Source organism: Eschscholzia californica, unplaced genomic scaffold, assembly GCF_041429995.1.
Source record: "Eschscholzia californica isolate CP2 unplaced genomic scaffold, dmEscCali1.0.p SCAF_4, whole genome shotgun sequence".
Lineage (NCBI taxonomy): Eukaryota > Viridiplantae > Streptophyta > Magnoliopsida > Ranunculales > Papaveraceae > Eschscholzia > Eschscholzia californica.
The window spans coordinates 48409407-48433596 of NW_028238461.1; the positions used below are offsets into that span (position 1 = coordinate 48409407).

A 24190-nucleotide genomic window follows, 5' to 3' on the forward strand; every position below is an offset into this window, starting at 1 on the left:
TAATGAATTTTATATGATAAAAAGAGAAATGAGTCTCTTATTTTGAGACAAACCAAAAGGGAAACTAGGTCTCTTAATTTGAGACGGAGGGATACGAACGAAAAATGGGTTCCGGCAAAGGGTCATCCCTTTGCCGGAGGAAAAAAACTCAGATCTTGAACTCGGTTGTTGAGAGAGAGAGGGAGACGAATATTTGAATGAATGTTACAAAAGGAAGGTGATCAAACATTTTGGGACATCCATAAAAGGAATAAGAACCAAACAAAATGGGACGGAGGGAGTATATTATAAGGATGAAATAAGGTCATAAATACTTACAAATGATATTTGACCCCTAAAGGTCGTAGACAATCTCTTAAAAGCCATATACATCCACCTTTTCTCGATATATTATACTTATATATACATTACTGATGTAAATCAATCCCACATGAACGGTGAGATGAAATGTGTTGTTCGAGATTAAACACTCTTTCCAATTAAGTGAGGTTTTTTAAAATAGTGAAGACCCAAAAGCGACAAAGCGAACATCATCACTAGCAATCCAGAAGTATGTTCCCCCACACCCTCTAGATATCTTAAAGAGACGTACAATTACTCGGAAACAACTGTTCGTACCCACCACAATCCTAAATTCAACCGTCCAAGCAATCTCTTGGTATGTTTTTTTAGGACATTCAGTTTAAAGCATCATATTCTTCTTCATCACGATTATTTTAGATCTTAAGGAGTAAGAGAAGGCCATCAAAAAGTAAATATTGTATTATTAGATAGTTCTAAAATCAAACATGAATTTTCTTATATTCTCTCTTTATCTTAGGAAAATATAGGGCAATAAGATTTTAATGATTGTTTTTCTTTAATAAGTTTACTCCTAAACACTAATTGACCATTGAGTTTGTACCTTTAATAACTCGTAATTGAGTGGATCCCCAAAAATAATAAATTTATGGAAATAAACTTAATTACCAATTACTGAAGTTGGTAAACTCAATTTATTATATTAGAACTTGAGATACACATTCATATTAGAATTTGGGATACACATTAAAATAATTGGTACGATAATATAACGTGATTAAGTCAGAGGTCGGATAATCACGATCTGCATCACTGGAGAAATAATTATTTCATTAATAGTCACCACAACTCGTGGGTTTAATCGGTTACATTGGTCAGACATAACTCGACAATCTAATTCCTAAAACCCTCCTTTATTTATAGAGAAATTAGGATTTATGGTTTCTTAGTTTCTCCTAACTAAACTAGGAAATGATATATCCTAAATATAAGATAATAAATATTATTTATCTTCATATATCTCTCAATATCTTCGAATATTCTGAATTCTTTTTGATTGTCGGATTTCGTCTTCTCGATCTGTCAGATCTTTTCATCTCGATCTGTCTTTTATCAAGTAACCAGACAACATATTTCAACAAAAAAAAAACTATCCAGACAACATCCACATTAGAATAGCCATAAACATTTTTTTTATGTTGAAAGTAATAGCCATAAGCTTACAAGTTAAAATTTATAAGTATATCATTGGACAAAAGAGATTCAAACAAGACAAAAGATAAGGATTTTAACTTTTGAGTACCATTAAAGTTGGTATTTTTTTTTTTTTTTTTTTTGTTAAGAACCATTAAAGTTGGTTGAGAGAATTACCTTTCTTCCATATAATTTTTTTTTTTGTTATTGCTTTTGAAATTATGTGTAAGAGAGGATTGGGGTAGTATTGTGGGGGGTGTGATCCCTGTTGAAATAGTGGGACAAATTAAGAAGAACTCGAGTTTGAGCTGTTTAACTCTCACTTCAGCTCAGTCGTGTCAAAGGCACCACTCCCTATATATAACCCCAAACACATGCACATTAGTCATATGACAGCTGAAAGTACCTCTCCCTGAGTCATCTCACAAAGACCCATCCAACAATTCATACAACAATCTCTCTCTCTCTCTTCTGCAATCAAAAAGTGTCTCAGAAATCAGAATGACTTTTGTCTAGTGTCACATTACCATTTTACCACTTAACTTTTCATTTTAACCGACTCCATTTTTTAAATTTCCTGTTAGGAGGGAAAAATAAATCGACCGACTTGGCTAGGGTAACTCTCAACAAAAAGAAAAATAAAGACGAGTTTGCGAGGGTAAAATGTTGCTTGGCCCGATGGTAGGGTATAAGCCTGAAGGCCAATCTGAGTACATGTACCTCCTATTAAACCCACCCACGCTCTACTTGTTTGGTTTCTAATTTACATTTTTTCCATTTTTGGCCGCCTGCCCGCCCATTACACCTATATGTGTATATGCCTTTAAATATATCATATGTGTTATGTGTATATAGATATATGTAGAGATGGAGGCATGTTGAAGGAGGTGTGGTTCCAATTTTGATTTAGAAGGTCTTATAAAACCTAAAAAGAAGATCAAGGCTCTCTTACCCCAATCTGAAAGGTAAGAAATTTCTTTTGCTTTGAATTTAAGACATTTAGACCAATGAGCCTAGTAGGTCACTCCGTCTCCCAGGTGCCTGTGTGTAGCATGCAAAGAGTTGGATCACCATTACTTGCCTAAATGCACATGTAGTAGGACAGTTCCTACCTATATATAATGTGGAACTTAACTTACTCAAATGTGAAGTTTTCTCCACTCAAGCCACTACAACTTCTAATTTTTTTGTTCTTTTAAACGCATTCAACACCCCGATTTTCCAATTTCTCGAGCACAGAAGTATGAACTTTACACGACAATGATATTTTGTCATCTAACTTTTAGCGGTAGCGTTAGGTTCACGAAGTAATTTGAAGAATTCTTTTGCTGGAGTTACGTGGCAGCTTACTTTAAAAAAATCGACCATATGTGGGTCGTTAAAAGATAAACGACCCGTCCACCACTTTTTGGTGCAGCGGTTGGACATCCCTCTTAAGTCCATGAGGTCGTGGGATCGAGTCTCGGAAGAAGCAGTTTACCATCAAGATTTCTCTCATATAATTTAGGTAATATATAAAGTAAATAATATAATAAATTTGTCAGGGTTTAGGCATTTTTCATGTTGTCGGGCTTTAGGCATCTTTCATTATGGTTTAAATTTGGCGGTTTTGTGCACATCACATCTTCATGATGTATCAATGCCTTGTAACGACTAACGTAGATTGCAGTCGATTTTTTTAAAAAAAAAAAGATAAACGACCTAGATTCAAACAAATTTCCGTCATTGATCCATAAAAATCTCATTTCTTGGGTTGGGTTGAGCAGTGACCACAATAACAACAAAATTATAAACCAGTTGCACAAAGGTTCAGAGTATAAAATAATCTACCTCCGATCGAAGAAGAAGAATTTTCGATTTTCCCTCTGGTACCTAAAATAGTGAAGGGCTGACGCGGTGTGGTTGTCAAAGAGATTTGAATCTAGATAGTTTATCTTTAACTACCCAGATTTGGTCAAACTTTCAAAAGTAACTTTATTAGACTACATTATGATTTGACAATATACTAAAATAGTCATACGATTTCAAATATGTGAACAAGCATATGTTACATTTTTCCAAGAAAAACTAGTCATCTGGATCATGATTATGTTAAATTTGTGGTCATCTAACTTAAAATCAGTTGACAATGCATGGAGATGACCTAAACATTATATTCTTAGTTTCTAGATACCACTTCTCCCATATGAGGCTATTCTCACACGCCTCTTCACGTGTGGTGTTCTTTGAACTTAACACGTGTTTTTGTTTTCTTTCGGGTGACGTGAAACACGTGTGGCTTTTGAGCTTATTACAGTGGGTGTAACTCTGATACCATGTTAAATTTGTAGTAATCTAATTCAAAACCACTTAACAATTAGGAAGATAATTTAGACATTATATTCTTAGTTGCTAGTTGCTAGATACTCTTTTCTCATGTAAGAACTCAGTAAAAGATATGATAATCTTTATACTGATGACGCGAAAGTGTGTCATTATATGGATGAAATACTATGCAGATATTAGTAAATAGTTTTTTTTTTTTTTACCTAAGAGGACATATGAGATCTCCATTCCATGACCAATAACACACTTCATATTAATTTTTGTTAAACTAATAGGAGGAAGAAACTTCATTTGAATACACTTACTTATTCAAAACAATAATTCCACTTGGAAATTCTAGGTGTTTTTTTTCTTTTTGGGCCCTTATTTAAATACCATGGCCGCCCAGCACAGCCACCCATATTGCTCTCACTTTCTCTCTCCTCTCACTTCTCACTTTCTCTCTCTTCTCACTCTTCAATTTCTTCCTCTCACTCTCAAAATATCTCATCCAAAAAGAATACCCACAAGCAACATCAAGAACCCATGAAAGGAGCATATCATGAACTTCAAGTAGTGGAGAGGTAAAAGAAATTAGCTAAGATTTCTTCTTCATCTCCAATTATATTCCTCAAACAATTAGCTTCTCCTTTACCCTTTTCTCTTAAACTACAACTTATAATCAATCTTCATCATCATCTCTACTATCTCATCAATAAATACCCAGTGTTGATTGCCCTAATTAAATTATATATAAAGAAAGATGAGCCATGAAGAAGCTTTCAAGTCTCTCTCTCTAGATTACCTAAACCTACTCATAAATGGTCAAGCTTTCAGTGATGTTACTTTTAGTGTTGAAGGTCGTCTTGTTCATGCACATCGCTGCATCTTAGCTGCCAGAAGTCTCTTTTTCAGGAAATTCTTTTGTGGGTCTGACCCACCTGAACCAGTGGTTGGAGGTTCAAGAATGAACCATCAAGGTGGTGGTGGTGGTGGTTCGTCGCCGAGAGGGATTCCGGGGATGGGGAATTCACAGCAACAACAACAACAAGTGATACCAGTGAATTCAGTTGGGTATGAAGTATTCTTGTTGATGTTGCAGTATTTATATAGTGGACAAGTCTCTATTGTTCCACAGAAACATGAACCAAGACCTAATTGTGGTGAAAGAGGTTGTTGGCATACACATTGCACCTCTGCCGTTGATCTTGCTCTTGATACCCTTTCCGCCGCTAGATCTTTCGGTGTCGAACAGCTCGCATTGCTCACTCAGGTATTTTCCATCAAAACCATGAAAAAATGTTAGGAAACAAGAAATACTGTGGTAGACTCTAGTCAACAATCCTGTATTGTCGTAATTCGTACTTTCAGTTATTCTGATCTACTAAACAGCGAATCAAGAAGACAAAGAATTTCTACGCTTGTTTTCCTTGTTCTCCGGCATTACTCTCAACCTCTTTCTCTTCTTGAATCATTTGTTTATGTTTAAGCATGAAATAATGAAAGAACAAGTTAGATCAGCAATATAAATAACTTATTATGATAGTTTTTGTTTTTAATTTTTTCCATTTTTTTTTTGAAAGAATTTCATGAATAATGATGTTTTTCTTCTTCTTACAAGTAAACGATGATATGGGTTTTCATTATTTTGACAAAATGAATTGATTTTATGCAGTTTTTGTTCAAAGTTTTTTCAATTGTGTTTAATCTTTTAGTTCAATTCTTCAAACCATGACTTTCTAAAATTAGATCTAGTTTGATCTCATCTTGTCTTCAAACAGTAAACCCTCTCTCTATTTCTAGAGTTTTCTTTTCTTATATTCAACTTTCCTAATATAGCTAATTAGGTCACATGGTTGGGTATGATTAATTATTATTATACTAAGGTCAATTTCTTATTAATAATCTACACTAATACACTTCCTTCTCATTCACTCATTAGGATGAATATAAATATCAAAATTATTAATTAGTATAAACAACTAAACATTCCTAATTAAATAATCACTAAGTTTGTCTTAATTAAACTAATTTTGTTTATTAATTGTTACCCAATCTTAAATTCATCTTTCTGTTTGTTAATTAACAGAAGCAATTGGCAATTATGGTTGAGAAAGCTTCAATTGAAGATGTAATGAAAGTTCTAATTGCATCAAGAAAACAAGAAATGCACCAACTATGGACTACTTGTTCACATTTAGTAGCTAAATCTGGTCTCCCACCAGAAGTCTTAGCTAAGCATCTTCCAATTGATGTTGTTGCCAAAATCGAAGAGCTTCGATTAAAATCATCGTTTGCCCGTCGTTCTCCTTTCCCTCAACACCACCACCAATATGATCTAAGCGCGGCTGCAGACCTAGAGGATCAAAAAATTCGGCGAATGAGACGAGCCCTAGATTCATCTGATGTAGAACTTGTTAAGCTTATGGTAATGGGCGAAGGATTAAATCTTGATGAAGCACTTGCTTTACATTATGCTGTTGAACATTGTAGCAGAGAAGTTGTTAAAGCCCTACTTGAGCTCGGTGCCGCGGATGTAAACTACCAAGCTGGTCCAGCCGGAAAGACTCCATTGCATTTAGCAGCTGAGATGGTTTGCCCGGACATGGTGGCGGTGTTGCTTGATCACCATGCCGATCCAAATGTTCGAACTATAGATGGAATTACTCCGTTGGATGTACTTCGAACGCTTACATCGGATTTCTTATTCAAAGGGGTTGTCCCTGGATTATCCCACATTGAACCAAACAAACTTAGGTTATGTCTTGAGCTAGTTCAATCTGCCGCCCTTGTTCTTTCTCGCGAAGATGGCAATGGTGGTGCTGGTGGTGGTGGAAATACTTCTTCAAGTACTCAAGTTTATCCTCCGTCGAGAATGAATAATACCGATTTGAATAGCAATAACAGCAATAGCAGTGGAAGCAGTAGCAACAACATCAATTTTAGTCTAGGTTTTGATTCAAGATTGGTTTATCTGAATCTTGGTGCAACAGATGCTCAATTAGGTTGCAGAAATGATGGAGATCATCAAGATGAAAACAATCAAAGAGGAATCATAAATAGACATGGGTCTTCAAGTGGTAGTCATGATCATCATCATCATCATCATCCATCTATGTACCACTCTAATAACTTCTAGTAATTACTACTACTACTACTAGAGTACTACTACCATTATTCAACTTCACCACTATATATTTACCTGATATGAATGTGGCCTCAGAAGATCAAACTAAATTCATGGAAAAAAATCAGGGTTCATTCTTAATTTTGTATGTTATATTAATGATGTGATATACCCTTTTTTTTGTTGTGTTGTTTTTTCATTTTTTTTGTGTTTTAGGGTTTTTGTTTGGTTGATGAGTTTATGAGGTGCAGAGGGCAGGGGAGGGGGCCTGGCTAGTTGGTATTTGAAAAGATGTAAATGTCTCTACTTGCTCATTAAAATGGAGGAGACAACCAGAATCTAAGTTTCTCTTTTAAGTGGTGAGGAAGATATTGGCAGGTCAATTCTTTCAACCTGAACTATTCTTGTCTTCTCCTTAATATCATGCCCTTATTAATTCTTTATTTCTTGCTTCTCTCCTTAAATCTCTGTCTCACTATCTCTCACCAGAATCACTATTTGGTGTGAAAAATGGGGGTCGACCATAGCCCGAAAGATGATGTGGTCGACTTCTGTTAGTATGCGCGTTTTTCTCTTCACATACCCGAACGAATTGGAGTTGACAACGTCAACTTTTGGGTTGTGATCAATCCTGTTTTCGAGCTAAATAGTATTTATATTCTCTCACATAGTGACATAATCTAGTGTCTAATATTTAATTTCCAACTATAATTTTACTACGTGTTGATATATAAGCCTCATATTAGTTAAGGGTTTTATTAAATAAATTGTGGATCTTTTTTTTGTTGTTGTTGTGGGTCTATCTAGAAAGAAAGAAAGAAAGAAAACCCTAATTACCCAAACCACCCATTTTGGTCTGAAACTATTGTTTTATCTTACCCTAAGGAAATTATGATGCAGTTATGGACAAAAATATGGGTTGTCTTGCATGAATGCAACACTGGATATGACTAGACGACATATTAATAATAAATACATGTGTTATTGATTCCATTCATTTATTATAATATCCTCCTTTCTGTCTCCCCTTCCCTTTTTTCTTGTCTTCCAATAGACCTTCATTTGAATTCAATTTAAAATTGGGCTTTATAAATATTTGTGATTTTATGCTGATCTCCTTGTTTATGCCTTAATCAACATTGCTTTCTCCTAATTAATCTATATAATACAATTTGTTTAGGGATTTGCTCTTTCCTAGCTTGAGTGTGGTGTTTGGTAGAAAGCTAGTTTCTTCACGTGGCAAGTATGAAAGAAGAGGATTAGATTAAGATATAAATATTCATTAACTAAAGTAACTTAGTGGTCCAAAGTAATGATTACTATATTGGTATATTAATCCTGCAATCGTTTGTTGAGCCTAAGACTATATTGATGAGCCTAAGACTAGTCGGCCGTAGATTTGTGGTCCCTATCGCGAGTTCAAATAGATTTAGTTAGAAAAGTTCTTTCGCGCTTTTCTTTCTCCATTATTTCTTTACATAAACCCTAGATATATTTCTCAGGACATAGTGTCCGTAGTACATAAACCCTAGAAAACGAAGAAAATGTCTTTAGCGATCAAAAAGCATTTCTTTTAATTTGATAAATTGAGTATGATCTTCCGTAGTATTTTAGTTCTCTATACTAGTTCTTGTTTTCTTCATCTTAGGGCACTTGTGCATTAATCAAAACCTTAGGTTCATCATCATATGCAGATATTATACATTTTCTTGCATATACATAAATACATGCACACATATATAATAGGGCAAACTTTATTTTTCTTCTTTATCTCTTGTATGGGAAAAGATATCTTAATCAATTCATGAGTTATTGTTTAAGGCTCCTTATGCTTTATGTTTTTTTAATCAAGTATGGGATAAGATTATATTGTGCATATAATACATATACTGCCTAAGAATGAATTTATAATTAGTTGTATGGCATGAATTGTATATTTCTTTTTATTTGTTTCTTTGTGATTTAGTTACAATTTATCTCTTGTAGTTTTGTTAAATATGAGTGTTGTTGTAGTAGTACTAGTCCAGACTTGTAGATGGAGGTCTCTCATATACAGTTTGCTGGTTTTGGTCAAGCCAAGCTCAGTGGCCCTTTAGTTCTCTTATATGTTCAAATATTCTACTTCTGTGTGTGTGAGTGTTGTGAGAATAGTCCCACATGGGAGAATGGGTAACTAGCAACCAAGAATATAAAGAATAGGTCCTCTCCACCCATTGCCCATTGGTTTTGAGTTGGATGGCCACAAACTTAACATGGTATCAGAGCTAGGCCCACACGTGATAGGCTTAAAAGCCACACGTGCTCCACGTCACCCGTAAAGAAAAAAAACACACGTGTTTGGCTCAAAGAACGCCACACGTGAGGGGTCGTGTGAGAATAGTCCCACATGGGAGAATGGGTAACTAGCAACCAAGAATATAAAGTATAGGTCCTCTCCACTCATTGCCAATTGGTTTTGAGTTGGATGGCCACAAACTTAACATGGTATCAGAGCTAGGCCCACACGTGATAGGCTTAAAAGCCACACGTGCTCCACGTCACCCGTAAAGAAAAAAATACACGTGTTAGGCTCAAAAGAACGCCACACGTGAGGGGGCGTGTGAGAATAGTCCCACATGGGAGAATGGGTAACTAGCAACCAAGAATATAAAGAATAGGTCCTCTCCACCCATTGCCAATTGGTTTTGAGTTGGATGGCCACAAACTTAACAAGTGTGTGTGTGTGTCAAGGTCGTGGCGTGGCTTGACGAGTGTCCGGTCCCAAACCCTAAGTATTAGGTATAGGTATTATGGTGTTTTAAAATTTCTATCAAGAACCCGGCCAATTCACCAAAATCTGGTCACTGATAGTCTCAAAAAGATAACTGCGAAACAAGCAAAAGTGTATGTATGCCACACTCATGGTGGACTGCTGATAACGGCATGCCCACATTTAGTCCTTATGGGATGGGCGGGGAACGTGCTACAATATGTATATAATATGTTTGAGGTAACAGCTTGATGAATTACTGCAGTATTCTAGGGTTAATAACATTCTTTTTCTGGAGGGACAAGTTAGATTTCCAATCAATAAACAAGACCGCGTTCTTCTACCTTATCATTGCAAATGATCAAGTCTTTCGAAAGCACCATGATGATGGTGAGGATATGACTCCCAAATATTTTGCTACGGGGGGGTGGGGGGGGGGATCTGCAGTGTAGATTATTGGAGAACTGACTTATAAATATATTTAAAATATATAACTAAAATCGTGTACGAACATAGACGACAAATAAAAAAAATGTCATTTGGTTATTAGCGATAGAGTGGGTCTGTTGTTAACGTCGGTTTAGAAACAAGGTGGGATGTTAACAATCCAAGGAGTTCTATTAAACATATTGGGCCTGATCTTATAAAAGTAGGGCATATGTTCAATGTATGTACTCATGATCTTGAGATGATAGAGAAAAAACCCATTTCACCAAAAGGACACAATCATCCTAATTCTTAAAGTAACTGTTCACTAAATTGCTAATTGAAGCCATTGAGAGGGTAAGATCCTGTATTGGCCCTGTAACATTATCTGATAGAAATTTAAGGGTTATATAAGATCACGGTCTAAAATGGCATACAGAAGTTATATAGGCACCACCCTGTGATTCAATGGTTGGACACCCCTTTAAACCCACGAGGTCCTGAGATCAACTCTCGATAGGGAAACAGTTTATCATCAAGATTTATCCCATGTAATTAAGGGAATAAACAAAATAGAGGTAGGAATAGATGAACTTTTAAGCTTCCTAGGATGGTCTAAAGGTTGGTCAAATATAGTCATTAATACGAATCCAAGATGTCTTAATGATGATGGACATGCTACTTCAGTTCATGATGTTATTAAATGAACTAGAATATAGCCCGTGCCTTCGGCACGGCGAAATTTGTGGAACACACTATAATTTAAAGTATCCAAGTAATTCAACTCCCCCCAAATTCAAAACACATTAACAATAAAGACCATATAACGTATCTTTATGCTACATACTAAGTAAACAGAAAATCATCAAGATGCAGAGGAAGAAGTATAGAGAGACAAAAATATTAATGTTTTTTGTAAGGGTGTAATTATAATGTTGACAATAATAAACAAAAAGAGAAATAAAGGGTTCCCAAAAGATTGCACAAATAGAAAATAAGACATCTACCGTAGCGCAAATCCAACATGCAAAGTGTTCGTTCAATAAGGGATTTTACAACTTGGAGGTCCTTCTCCATCTGAGGGATGTGTAATATATTGCACCATATTAAGCCCATACGACGATCAGTTCAAGGGTGGGACCAAATATATTATTGGGTAGTTGCCTAAAAACATATGAAACACCAATCCAATTCAACCGGAAAAGAGTATAGCTTAACGATTTTTTTAACTTGAAGGTGAGCACCTCAGTTGCAAAATAAATGGCTTGGAAGCAACTGAGAGTTTAGATCTCTTCTTTGCTTCAACATGAAAGAAAAAATGAACTTTTGTTGTTGTGTTGGTTCAAACTTCACGATCACATTCTCTTTCTCTTCCTTTCTTGCTTTTTTTTTTCTTTCTTTCTAGAGCCAATACAACAACCAATCTCCGAAAATTTGGACTTTCACAGACTTTTAAAGATAAACATAAGATTTTACTCCTATATTATAGATTGTGAAACCGGATGAAAGAGTATACCTCCTATACCATCAAATTATCTTCGTTTTTGGTCTTCAAGTTTGTATTGTCATGTGTCTACAAGCTCTGACATTGTCTTCTTTGGAGAGCTTAAAGCGTTTTGTGATTTTCTTTGAGTTATCTAAACCTCGGCTCTCCTTATCAGTTAGACCAGAGAGATCATTTCCAACTTCACAATCCTTAAGTTAGTAACAAAGAGGTCTCGACCGTGCATTCGCCACCCGATTTCCTTCTTCTTCCTCCATTTCTCCTTCCAAAAGAAACAACCAAATTATTAAGCCACAAGTTACGGTAATGTGTTAGACCACTAAAAAAATGAATGTACTGAATCAACAGACAATATTATTTACTAAATTGCAACACACAGAGAAACAAATTTTAGAAATATATAGAATTCACCGACTGTAAATGAAAGAAAATGGCTATAAATCAGAAGGTTGGAAGAGTCCTAGGTGAAATGAAAGAGCCAAAAATAAGAAAGCCCATAGCAATCTACGAAACAAAATTAGGTCAGGGTATCAACAAAATTACTACTTACTCATTAGGCCAATGAATTAAAAAAATGATTATTTACAAATTTTAAGTAACAAAAACAAATGAATTCTAGTGCAGCCAGTAAATCTATAGTCTGTGAATCAACATAATTTATTATTTACTAATTCAAAGTAACAAAACCAAATCAATTTTATTGTTCTAGTTTCTGAATCAACGAAGCAAAATCAACCGAAATAAAGCAAATAAACTGAAATAATTTCAAAAATATAGCAATGAGGCAAAATGAACTGAAGTAAAGCAAATAAATTGAAATAAAGCTAAACCAATAGAGCGACATCAGTAATTCCCGTGAATATATAGTTTATTGACCCAAATCAACAACGCAAGAATTTGAAGAATAATTTTTAGTGTCATGAGAAATACCTGCAATTGTTTCTTTTAAAGCAATGTTGCACCTACAACTGTAGTTGCAACTATAATAGAAGCGACAGTATCTGGTAAAGCGTAAAATATCAAATATTTTTTTTCCTCTGTTTAAGTGGCTTCAAATGGGTACAAATAGTGGAGTATGGATTCCTTGAAATTTAATTTTTTTTCTTTAGTGATTTGTAAAAGTTATAACAATTAGGATCAATAAGCTTATTTAGTTACATCAAATCTTATGAACTTTAGTTTTACAAGTTTAAAGGGCATCAGCCCATAGAAAACATACATATAACTGTCAGTAAGAATTAACAAATGAATCATATGCTAATCATGTACATTACACAGACAACGATTGTTTGTTGTGGCTCCAGAGCCCTGCGGGTCATACCGCTTGCAGCTGGAGTCTAACCCCATTAACCGTACAGAAGCGGTTCATAAAGTGTTGAATCTCACATTATCAAAACTAATTCGCTTTTCTCATTTATCGTTTGATGGTCTTAGATCGATTGATGAAATTATGTGAACAAAGTAGACAGTAATCAAAATTCAGAAACAAAAAAACACAATTATTTTCTACGAAAAATATTTGAGTGGTAGAATGATATTGAGTTACAACATATTTCAAATTCATTTTGAGCAGAAAATTACAGATGCATACGTACTAAGTCTAAAATGAAAACTGACGTGCTAGGAAATACTTGTCTGTACGTAGGCAACATGTATAAGTGTTTAGAGATACCTATATGAAACTGAAATCGGTGATCTTTTGATCTCTATGATAGAATAGATTTCCATATGCCCATAAACTCAAGTCCTCATTTGATGAGTACAATATAGTCTTGATCTCAAAAAGGTTATAGCATAAAACATGAGAATTTGGCGACAAAGATAAATAGAGATGGAGGGAGAGAGAGCATATAAAGGACTTACTCAAATATACATCCAACTTGAAATTGAATCTTTGACATGGCAAGTCTTAACAACTAATCTTCACGGCCATACATTAATTAAAAGTCCCTAAAGAAAGTTTTCGCCTACAAGAACATTATCAAGATGTAAATGATGAGAAAAAAATGTTCAATGGCTCGAGCCAGACTAATATTATTCAATGAAGTGCAAACTGCAACGTTAAAATTCAACTAAAGCAAGAATTAAATAGAAGGTCCGGAGCAAAGTTTAAAATCAACTCTTTATAGCCTTTTGATATAACACGAAGATAGAAAACCAGGAAAAGAAACTTATCCATTCTCAATATTTAATAATTTGAACACTTCGACGAAGTCATTACTCATGACAGATTGTAAAATGGTGCATCTTCTGATGTATAAACAATGTGTCAAACATCTCCACAACATTTACATTAATAACCATTGGCAATGAAATACCAAGAAATTCAACATAAGAATAAACAAAAAAATTTATTTAGAATAGAAAGAAGCAAAATGATTTGAGTTCCTCGAAATAACAGGTTCTGAATTGATTGAGGAATTTTATCGAACAACTGGAGCTCGCACTACATGAAGTTCCTTCATCGACATTAGTAATGTAAGAGTGGGAGAGTGAGAAAACATATAACACCTAAGTTGGAATTTGAAGGGAGAAAATTTGCAAAACTTTAGTCAGGTCATGGATTAAGAAGAAAAACTAAAGACAAAAGAAATAACTTACCTAGAAGTGATCGAGGAGGACAGGAGTAGGACCGAATCCCCTGAAGAATACAATGGTAGATAGAGAATTAAAAACTTTATTCCCTTCTTGAACTGCTAGATCTGCCGAGAGTTCATTTGATGGAATCACGGATTCAGGCTCATCAGATTTTGCTTCCTTCGAGGAGTATGAAACCATATAGAAGAAGCAATGGAGACTGGATGGATATGAATAAACAACTTTATATAGACAAAGTCAGGATTTACTTGTTGAGTAAAATTCTTACTTTCGAATATGTGCAAGGATTTCCAAACTTTGTGAGCATATAAACTCTAGTCTATATAACAAAACAGTAAGATAAACCAAAAGTTGAAATTGGATTTTGAGAAGAAAATACAAACCTCAAACACAATCAAAACAGAGAACGGTAAAATCAATGCTACTGCATATTCATTTCTATCAATGAGACTTTTAAATGAGACTTTTGTGTTGATGTGGGTGAGACAGTAAAATAGGAGATTTAAAAAAAAAAAATAGAAACTATAAATGATACTTTTTCATGTTTGTTATCTAAAATTATTGAGACATTTTATCAAACAATGAGAATATCTTCACATTCTTGATTGCAAATTAAGATAACTTGGATTTTAAAGTGTTTGAGACATTTTATCAAACACTTTGTGAGCATATGAACTCTATTCTAACCAACTACAGTAACAAAAACCAAAACCGAAGTTATGATACAAAACTTCAAGATCAGAACGTATTTCATAGAGGAATACAAAAATCATAATTCATCAAATCAAATTAGATGGAGACAGAAAATCCGAATAAAATAATTACTTCAGAAATTGTTTCTAGAAGACACCAAATCAAATAATTACTTCAGAAATTCAGAATGACTAATGAACCAAAAGAATTATGATCACTGAAGCCAGAAAATGATGTAAATGAAGGAGAAGTCTTCGTAAAAAGATGAGAAGTGAGAAGATATGAACTGAGACTATGTGTCCATTCATTGACTATAGGCGCCTGGTTGCCAACCTAAGATTTTGCTGAATCCAACCGCTGATGACAGTGATGATGTGGGTCGGACGGCTAGATTTATCCAGAGTTTTGTCCCAGTCAGCACCCATCCACCTATTTTATCATATAGATATTGTATTCGTTATGTATCAATATCATGTAAATGCAGTGGTTCTTGAAATGCAATGTCAGGAAGAAAATCAAAAATAAACAATTTATACCGTAGACCATTTTATTTGTACAATTTCTAAAATTTTGGAATTCGTCAAAAGTTTAGGTCGATATCAAATGTTGAAAGCATCTTACAACACACCCTTTTGTTTTTATTTAAAAATACGGAACCATATAACTTTGGTTCCTACTGAAAATGCATAAGCACATGACTAAAGACACAGTTACAATCTTTTTGTAGTTTTAACAAGTCAAAGTTCGACATGTTTTCCACTAATTGTATCGATTCTAACTTTTCTTACTTCAAAAGAAAAAAGAATTTATATCTTATTATGTGACCTTACAACACATGATAGGAAACTCAAATAATAAATAGAGAATCCGAAATATTATTTACGACATAAATATAATCACCCATGAAGAACTAATATCCTCTAAAAACACATCACAAAGTAAATAAACTTCTTCATAACAAGGGCCTCTAAAAGTATATCACAAAGTAAATAAACTTCTTCAAAACAAGGTAGGAAGGATATGATAATCCTAATTACAAGTATAATAATACTAATAACATAAATCCACACCATAACCTAAAAGAAAGTTAACTATGCACCATCTTCAATCAAACCCACACTCTCACACTCTTGAGTTGCCATGATCATCCTCAGAAGCACTCTTCACATATCCAGCAGCAACACAAAGCAAATAGACTGCACCAAACATAATCATATTTTATAAATGAACAAACTTTTAAAGAATAAAGAAAGATTAGGAAAATTTGGATGGCTTTCCTTTGTCTTTGAATTTGTATTTTTGTTGTGTTTATTAAGTGTACTACCAAGACTAATTTCTCTTTTGCATCTATAAACTATGCAAAATAAAAATTGCAAGATTTCTTATTAATTAAATTGAAAAGACCCCAAACGGAAGCACCCGTGGAAGTATAAATGGAATGTAAAAAATTGCAGAATTCATGTAGGCAGACTAAACAAGCCTTATAATCCGGGGGTTATTGAGCCAGACGCGTTACTACAAAGTAAATATCACAACCATGTCAATAATGATATATAAATATGAATCACCTTTTTTTTTTTAAGTTTATGACTAATTAAGTAGAAGCTCACATGAAAAAAAAAATGAATGACAAAATTTGTGGTAAGACAAGTTAAGATTACCAGCCCTCAATGAAACCTCTGTCTCCTTTCTTTTTGGTGGTAGGACAACAATTCTGTTTCCTAGTGGGATTACTCTGATCATTAGCATCTGGGTATCCTGATTAAATCAAACATTATAACACAATTATACTTTCAATTTCATTATGAATCAAATCCAACTATAGAAACTTGGTTATCTTATTGTGTATATAGAGAAGGAGAGAGGACCTGGAGGAGGTTTTTGGTCCTGGGTATGTTTGGGATCATGTTGCTCTGAGTTGTTCATTTTGAAACTAAATTGTTGAGAGAGAGAGAAGCAACAATGAAGTTAATATTGTGTATGTTATGGTATAATGTGGATGACTACTACTTGTATATATACATGTAATAGTGTGATGAATTGATGATAATATGCTTGCTTTAATTTCTTTTCCTTTGTATAGACACCTTCTCCAAAATATCTTTTTTTCTTTTTGGGTCGGGGGCATCGTATTCCCTTTCTCTTTACATATAATTTACTTTTGTTTTAAGATATTGTCAAAAACTATTAGCTTTCTAGTTCACATTGTACCTCTTATTCTTTCGAGATAAGTGATTAGGTTAACTTAATTCACTATATTATCATTACGAGGATCGCAAATTCGTAATGTATTATGCCCTTGTATTAGTACTCTACCTTATGATATATATGGGCAAAAGTAAAACCACAAATTTCAATCTTGTTTCAGAGTTTTAAGAAAGGAGATGGTAAAAGACTGATCTTTAGAGTGTTAGTTTTTGACTTTGAGGGTCCTTTACTAGAAGATAAAGAGGAGGAAGACAAAAGGCATGAAAAATGGAAGTAAGAAAGCACCTACTAAAAAAAAAGTGAATTATTCCCCTATACACTAAAAATATAAAGAAGAATAAAGGCCATCAAATTCCAAGTTAACAAAAACATATAGCATCTAACTGGTCTTCTTCTAGTTTTCCCACTTTATATTGTACCAACCCCTACTAAGCTACTATGATTTAGGTTAAACTGTCTAACTGATTTAGATTAGATGATATGCTTGCTTATGTCCAAAGCAAAATACTTGATGCTGTAATTCCATGGTGCCAAATATTCTTCTTCTTTTTAGTTTTAAGACTTAACTAACTAAGCTAGAAAGATGCTTGTTCCCCCAATCCCTAATTTCCTGGCCTGGCCTGATATTGTTCTATAAGAAATTGGACTCCATACTCGCTATAGGCGTTGATATTGGTTAACATATTTGTTAAAAAGATTGCCTAACTTTTTAAGCTAGCGCTCTTAGGGCAAACTCATGCGTGCCCGTGCGAACTTTATATAAGAAGCTGAACCCTAAAAACACAATGGTTGGTTAGCTTCCCCTGAGTTCTAACTACTCTTATAGTTTGAGCCTATTTCCTATAACACCATCAGTCATCAAGGAGATATGCATAAAACACACTAGATACAGTTTCTAATATTCTTTAATTTAAAAACATACAGTTTAACACAAACAAAACAAGAAACCAAAACTTCTTGTGTTCCAAATGCCTACCAGAATTCATCTCATCAATGTTACAGAAGAAAAAACAACCACCAAATACCTAATCTTTAGTGATGCTTGTGAACTAAAAAAGAACGATAACTTAGATTACCAGGGTGCTGCATCGAATAGGAATTACTAGTGCTGCAGATTACCATCTTAATCTCTCCTCCTCCTCTTGTGTCGCCTCCTTTTGTCCTTTTCGCTCTCAGAACTTGACTGAGATTCTGATTCTGATTCAGAACTTGAACCATCTGAACTTGAAGAACTTGAACTCGAAGACCCATCATCATCAGATTCAGACACGGGTTTCTGTTGCTGCATAATGAGTCTAGGCATATTCTTCAAGTACTCCCGCAGGTTTTCTGTTATACCACCAAGACCGATCGATGTGAAGAAATTAATAGCAAATCTTGTGTTTTTTGGGTTGTCCCTGGGGAAGATGGACTCGAACGACTCTTGCATTGTGGGATCCGAAAGTCGCTCATTCAACAGTCGCATTCCAAGGTGCTCAGCCAATTCCTGTCATTTACAAATCATATCTTAGTTAGACTCAAGCCTCGATAAAATTGGGCTATTTCACTAGATTATTTGTTACTTGAAACCTGAGACATACCTGGAATAGAATTTTTATAAAGATACGAGAAGATGATGTAGTATCTTCCTCTGTCAATCGTATATAAGCTAGAGCATGCCAAGGAAGGGCATCTGTGCCAAGTAGATGAGCGAAGAACTTCGCCACATTACGCAATTTATTGGTTTCAAGCCTGTGAATCATTGAGTATTGCTGGACAAAGCACTTCTCAAAGTTCTCTTGATGGATTTTGCTAATCATACAAAATCGTTGCCCCAAGAGCCCGTAATACTTAAGATAAGTTCTTTCCTGACTGCAACACTCTAGAAGCATTATACATAATTCCATCTGTAACACAGAAAAAGCGGGGAAAAGGTAATCGTTAAGCATACACTCGTAAAACTCCAACTAGATATATTAATAGCTAACAAGTAAAACAAGTACATGAAACAGAAGTAGCTACACAAGTAATACTTCGCAGAGATTCCTGGGATATTTACAAAAGAAATTGACCTAGATTCTAGATTACTATTCAGTATTGCTGACTTCAACCTCATACACAGAACCAATCTTAACACAAACTCGCCAAGTAAACCACCAAACATTAAGCCAAGATGCTGCTTGTTGTTGCACGAGGAGCTTTAGTGCCTGGTGCTAAAGTTGGGTTTATTGTACACTGAGTGAAGATCGACTGTGACTCAACCCAGCAAGAGGTGTCCCTGAGGACATTCAGTATCCCCAAATTATGTCCGAAAGTTGCATATAAAGGGGTAGAGTTTGATGAAAATAAAGAACATAGCTGGCTAAATGTTAGCCTATTCGCCAGAACCCAACCTTCAGACTCCTTCTACGAAAATAAGGTATAAAACATAACAACACATCCTAACAGAGACACATATAACAAGTTCTCAATATTCTAAATCACTTTCAGACAGGCCGGGTCCCACTATGTGAATGTCAAACTCTATTAAGGTAGACTAAGCAAAACAGGATAACTCAGCATAGAGCAAAGTGCAATATAACAGTATCTGGCAACGAAATACCAAAAGTTCAAAAACTGTAAGAAGCATTACATGCATGTCTCGGAAGAAACAGTTCTAGTAATATGCTCATGAATTACATACTCACAGAATAGGCTCCCATTTCTTCTTATTTCTGTTATGAATTATATACTCATGAGTACGAAATCATGTAGTCCTAAGTATTTACTTTTTCTGAGCAAGTCGTTGACTTAGATCATAGTTCAGTAGTTGAGAAAATAGTGGAAAGGTTTAAAGCACTTAGAGCAACTGAAACTAACAGTTAGAGTTTGCAAACTAGTTACCTCTTGACCTGGTTCAAGCTTAATTTTAAGGAGCTTGTGACCAGCCTCCTCAAAGGTAGCACTTGACATGATTGTGAGATAAATTGTTCTCCGAAGATTGACAAGGTTTGTCTCTGTTTCATCCTTGATCTTCATCTGTTCTTCATCCTCTTCATCAGAGTCTTCCTCATCGTCCTCATCTGATCCAGCATCAGAGTCTGCATCTTCAGAGGACTCGTTGTCATCCCCAAGGATGTTTCGCTTTAAGTCTTCATATCGTTGCTCATTTTCCACAAATTGAGGATCCGGCTTAAAAATATCTGAATGATTAAAAATAAGTCAAATAAGAGAAAGTGCAGTAAAACTATAGAGTATAAATGCCTGACTTCCATTAAAAAGAGCATTGTGTTCCAAGATATATTACCCAAAGCAGTCTCTGGATCAACCTCATCTTCAAGGGATAATTCGTGAGTTAGCTGATCTTCTTGTTCCACAAGATCCAGGTCTGGTCGGACAGCTGGGTATCCCTGCAAATGCGAACAATTATTCAGTTCATCATAATATGCCCGAACTGGATCAATAATACGATGCACTTCACTGAAACTTGGAAACATCAGACGTACCTGAAATTTAGCTTTTCTAACAGCAAAGAGGCCTTCAATTAAGAACTGCACACGCTTATCAATCTCTCCTTCATGAAGTATTCCACGAAAGCGCTCAAAGATGCCTTATTGGATGAGAACAACAAATAAGAGCTAACACTATACAATATAAAAGAATGTACTGACTGAACAATAGCTATTGAACCAAAAATGACTAAAGCATATGTATATGGTCAAGCACTGCCAATAATCATTTGCAATTCAAAATGAACATAACTATGAAAATTGCATAATTAAGTAAATGACTCACTACTAGATGAATCCAGAGAAATGTATAAGTTTCACAATCAAGAGCCCAAGTATTCATCCTCATACACGACCCAACGAAAAAAATCAGTGAGGCACCACAAAATAAGTCTATTACTGACTACTAGTGTAAGAGGGGAAAGATGTGGTAGTCCGAGTAATCTAGTTGTGCATAACAAACAAATTTCTTTCTCGAAAGGAATTCAGGGCCAAGTGAGTGGCCCTCGACAGAAAAGACCTAGCCACAGCCAGACTATCCATACACATCAGAAAGTCATGGTATTCAGTTGAAAATATATTGCCCCAGATAAAACGACTAATCTGACCTTCACGGTCCACTGTCTCTAACTACTATCTATATAACATTTCACCAAATCTAGGTTAGGTTAAATTGTTCTTTGCGACAGATATATCTGTTTGAATTTCAAAATCTACATAACACCCTCCTCTTTTAGTTAATTATGCTTCATGGCGAAAGAGTAGAAAGCCTCAAAAGTGACTGCGGCTGAGTTGGAATATCTACGAATCATTAAGATAAACAACTATATGCTTATAAAAAGTACTCACCATGAAGCCCTTGTGGTGAAAGGTCCTGAAGAAGTGAACCACATTCAGTCACAAACCCGACAGCAACCTCGACACTGTCGTCAGTAGGATTTTCTAATAACACAGTTAGAAGCTCTAACGCTATAATCTCATGAGCAACCTGTTGATTAACAAGATGTGCTATAAATTTAGTTGCAGCGAGCAATTGAGGTTTATCATTCCGCTTGTACGCTCTTTTGAGCTGCAACACGATCCTTCTCAGAAGAAGCTCGCCCACTTCAGGGAACTTTGTGTTGACCACAGCAGATAATGCAGCAAACACATCCGTGAAACCTGGCGACGCCATTTGCGATTTCATGCAAGACCTACAAAAGAGACCTCTTCCTCTAATGAGGTTTTCGGCAAAGAGCTCTGGGATTATATTCTTGATGTTAGTTGCATTAACCTTGTTAACAAGTCCATTAATACTCTTACGAAGAGCATCCCAGGTTAATCTCTGATATTCCACACTGCTTTTGTCTTCCACTTCTTTCATCATTCTCGCTAACTTGAATGGAGGTACATAGACACCTCCACTCCTACCCAAATTTGCTTCAACCAAAGTGGGTGGTTTTTCTAATTTAGTAACTTCAGATTTCTTCTCTTTGCCTTCTTTCTCGTCAACTTTTGATTGTTCCCTTTCTCTTCTAATAGATTTTCCCTCGTTTTCTCTTCTTCTATTCTTATCATCAAGATCTTCATCATCCCGACGATTTCTACGGCTTCTATATTCATCGAATTTCCTCTCTCTATCTCTTTCTCTATCTAAATCTCTCTTATTCTTATCTTCGAAATCGCGTCTTGAATTACGATCCCTATCTCTACGACCATTATCTGTTTCTCTAGGCTTCTGATGATGCTTGTCCCTAGAAGCTCCATCTACACCATAATCATCATCAGAATCTTTATCATCTCTACGCCTCCTCCTATCATTATCTCTCTCAGAAATCTTATCGTCTTCTTTAGCTAAATCTCGACGAAATTCCCCCCTTCGTTCCTTATCATCACGTCTTGATGAAACCCTAACCTCTTTCAATTCTTCATCACCATGACTTCTTTCGTATTTCCCCACCATTCTTCTAATAAACTGAAAGTCTAGCTATAGAATTATAGATCGAAGATAGTATATGATATAAGTAAGTGAGACCGGGTTAGGGTTTCGAAACTTACCGATTGAGCTTTACTCCCGATGAGAAAGAAGAACGACAAGAGAGAAAGAAAGGCTGAAAGATCTCTCACTATTTTGGAGTATTTCTGGTCTGTCAAATCTGATCAATTTTTAATGGCCATCACTCTAAGAAAACAAAACCGCCCTAAAATTTTTTGGGAGGAGGTTTAAAGGGGCCCGGTACAATAGCTGTAGGCGCCACTTTCACATATGATTAATTTTCTTTTATTTTTTGAGATTGGACTCCTAAGAGTCTAACTATACATCATGATTAATATGCAATACATCATGGTACATGAGATAAATCTTAGTGATAAACTGCATTCACCGAGATTCGATCCAAAAAACTCATGGACCTAAGAGGCAGTGTCTAACTATAGCACCAAGGATCGGACATTTTTTTTTTTGAATAAGGTGATTGAATTATAACGAAGGAGGGACAAAATATGTACAAGCCAAAGCGGCGAAAACGACAAAAAAAAGAAGGATAAACAAAGTGCAACAAACGAAAAACAAAACCCGACATCATCGAGATTACATCGAAGAAATGAAAGCCCCCCAATTCCCCCACTATGTCCGAAAACGATCTATATTTAGCCCTCGGAGTGTTTCGACTCCTAAAAGAAATTCCCCCCTTCGTTCTTTAACGAAGGATCGGACATGATGCGTAAGAAAACCATTTTTTTCTGATACGTTTAGAATGGCCCAGTAATATTATGAATCACCCAAAAGAAGTTTCCTATAACGATTATGAAGTCCCCACTTTCTCTCTCCCTCTATGCTGCTTATCTTTTCCCCTCTCTCCCTCTCTCCCACTTTCTCTCTCTCACATTGTTTCAGCGAAGGGAATATCTCTCTCTCTTACACAGTTCAAACGAAGGTAATGTTCCCTTCGCTTGAGCCCTATTCGTCTTGAACGAAGGGGACCTCAAGGAGGGCTTCCAATACCTTCATCTAGGGTTTCATACTTCGGGATGGGGCGACCACGAGACCCTTGAGGAGGATTCCACTACCTTCATCAAGGTCCTTCATCCCGGCGAAGGGAATACTTCACTTTGCCGGTACTTTGAGAGAAAAAAAGGTGGGGAGAGGGAGAGAGATAAAGAGAATGAGTGAGAGAGCCATCCAGAGAGAGATAAACATTGGGAGTGAGAGAGATTCAACATGAGAGAGCGAAAAATAGAGATAGGGATGAACGGGCGAAAGAGGATGGGCAGGGGAGAGAGGCGAAGGAAGAGAGAAGGAGATTAAGATTAGGGGGCAAAAAAAAAAAGAAAAAAAAAATAGACTCAAAATGAATATGCCCCTGGGTCAAATCAAGTTGGCGTCTCTATTTCCCGAAGACTTTTAAGATGTTCTAAAGGCGGCCTTTTGTTTACCCAAGCATCTACCACATTTTTCTTTTAGGTCGCCCCTTTAGGGCATTCCAAATAATTTTCGAGACATAAAGACTTAATCAATTAAAATTGATTTAGGGGGCAAATAAATTTTTAGTACAAGAGTTCATTGGATTGAAATTTGCCAATAATATACAAATACCAAAATACTCCTTTGGGTTTGGCCGATTAGCCAGTCACCTATCCAC

At 35.5% G+C, this 24190-nt stretch overlaps 2 protein-coding genes and 1 long non-coding RNA gene across 3 annotated transcripts; 1 reads left to right on the plus strand and 2 right to left on the minus strand.

Moving 5' to 3' along the window:
* The first annotated feature begins 4100 nt into the window (after window positions 1-4100).
* On the plus strand, window positions 4101-7368 carry LOC147545517 (BTB/POZ domain and ankyrin repeat-containing protein NBCL-like). Its single transcript, XM_086637435.1, has 2 exons — window positions 4101-5071; window positions 5888-7368. Exons 1-2 carry the CDS (start codon window positions 4562-4564, stop codon window positions 6935-6937), a joined length of 1560 nt encoding a protein of 519 aa, XP_086493561.1. The 5' UTR covers window positions 4101-4561; the 3' UTR covers window positions 6938-7368.
* Window positions 7369-11029: 3661 nt separating this feature from the next.
* On the minus strand, window positions 11030-15007 carry LOC147545518 (uncharacterized). The gene is made up of 3 exons (XR_015223487.1): window positions 14206-15007; window positions 13468-13571; window positions 11030-11866 (listed from the first exon to the last, which is right to left on the minus strand). It is a non-coding gene; the product is annotated as an uncharacterized LOC147545518 (long non-coding RNA).
* A 2983-nt stretch (window positions 15008-17990) lies between these two features.
* On the minus strand, window positions 17991-23000 carry LOC147545519 (uncharacterized). The gene is made up of 6 exons (XM_086635077.1): window positions 21420-23000; window positions 20568-20671; window positions 20369-20471; window positions 19966-20264; window positions 18684-18989; window positions 17991-18589 (listed from the first exon to the last, which is right to left on the minus strand). Exons 1-6 carry the CDS (start codon window positions 22510-22512, stop codon window positions 18227-18229), a joined length of 2268 nt encoding a protein of 755 aa, XP_086491203.1. The 5' UTR covers window positions 22513-23000; the 3' UTR covers window positions 17991-18226.
* Window positions 23001-24190: the final 1190 nt, after the last annotated feature.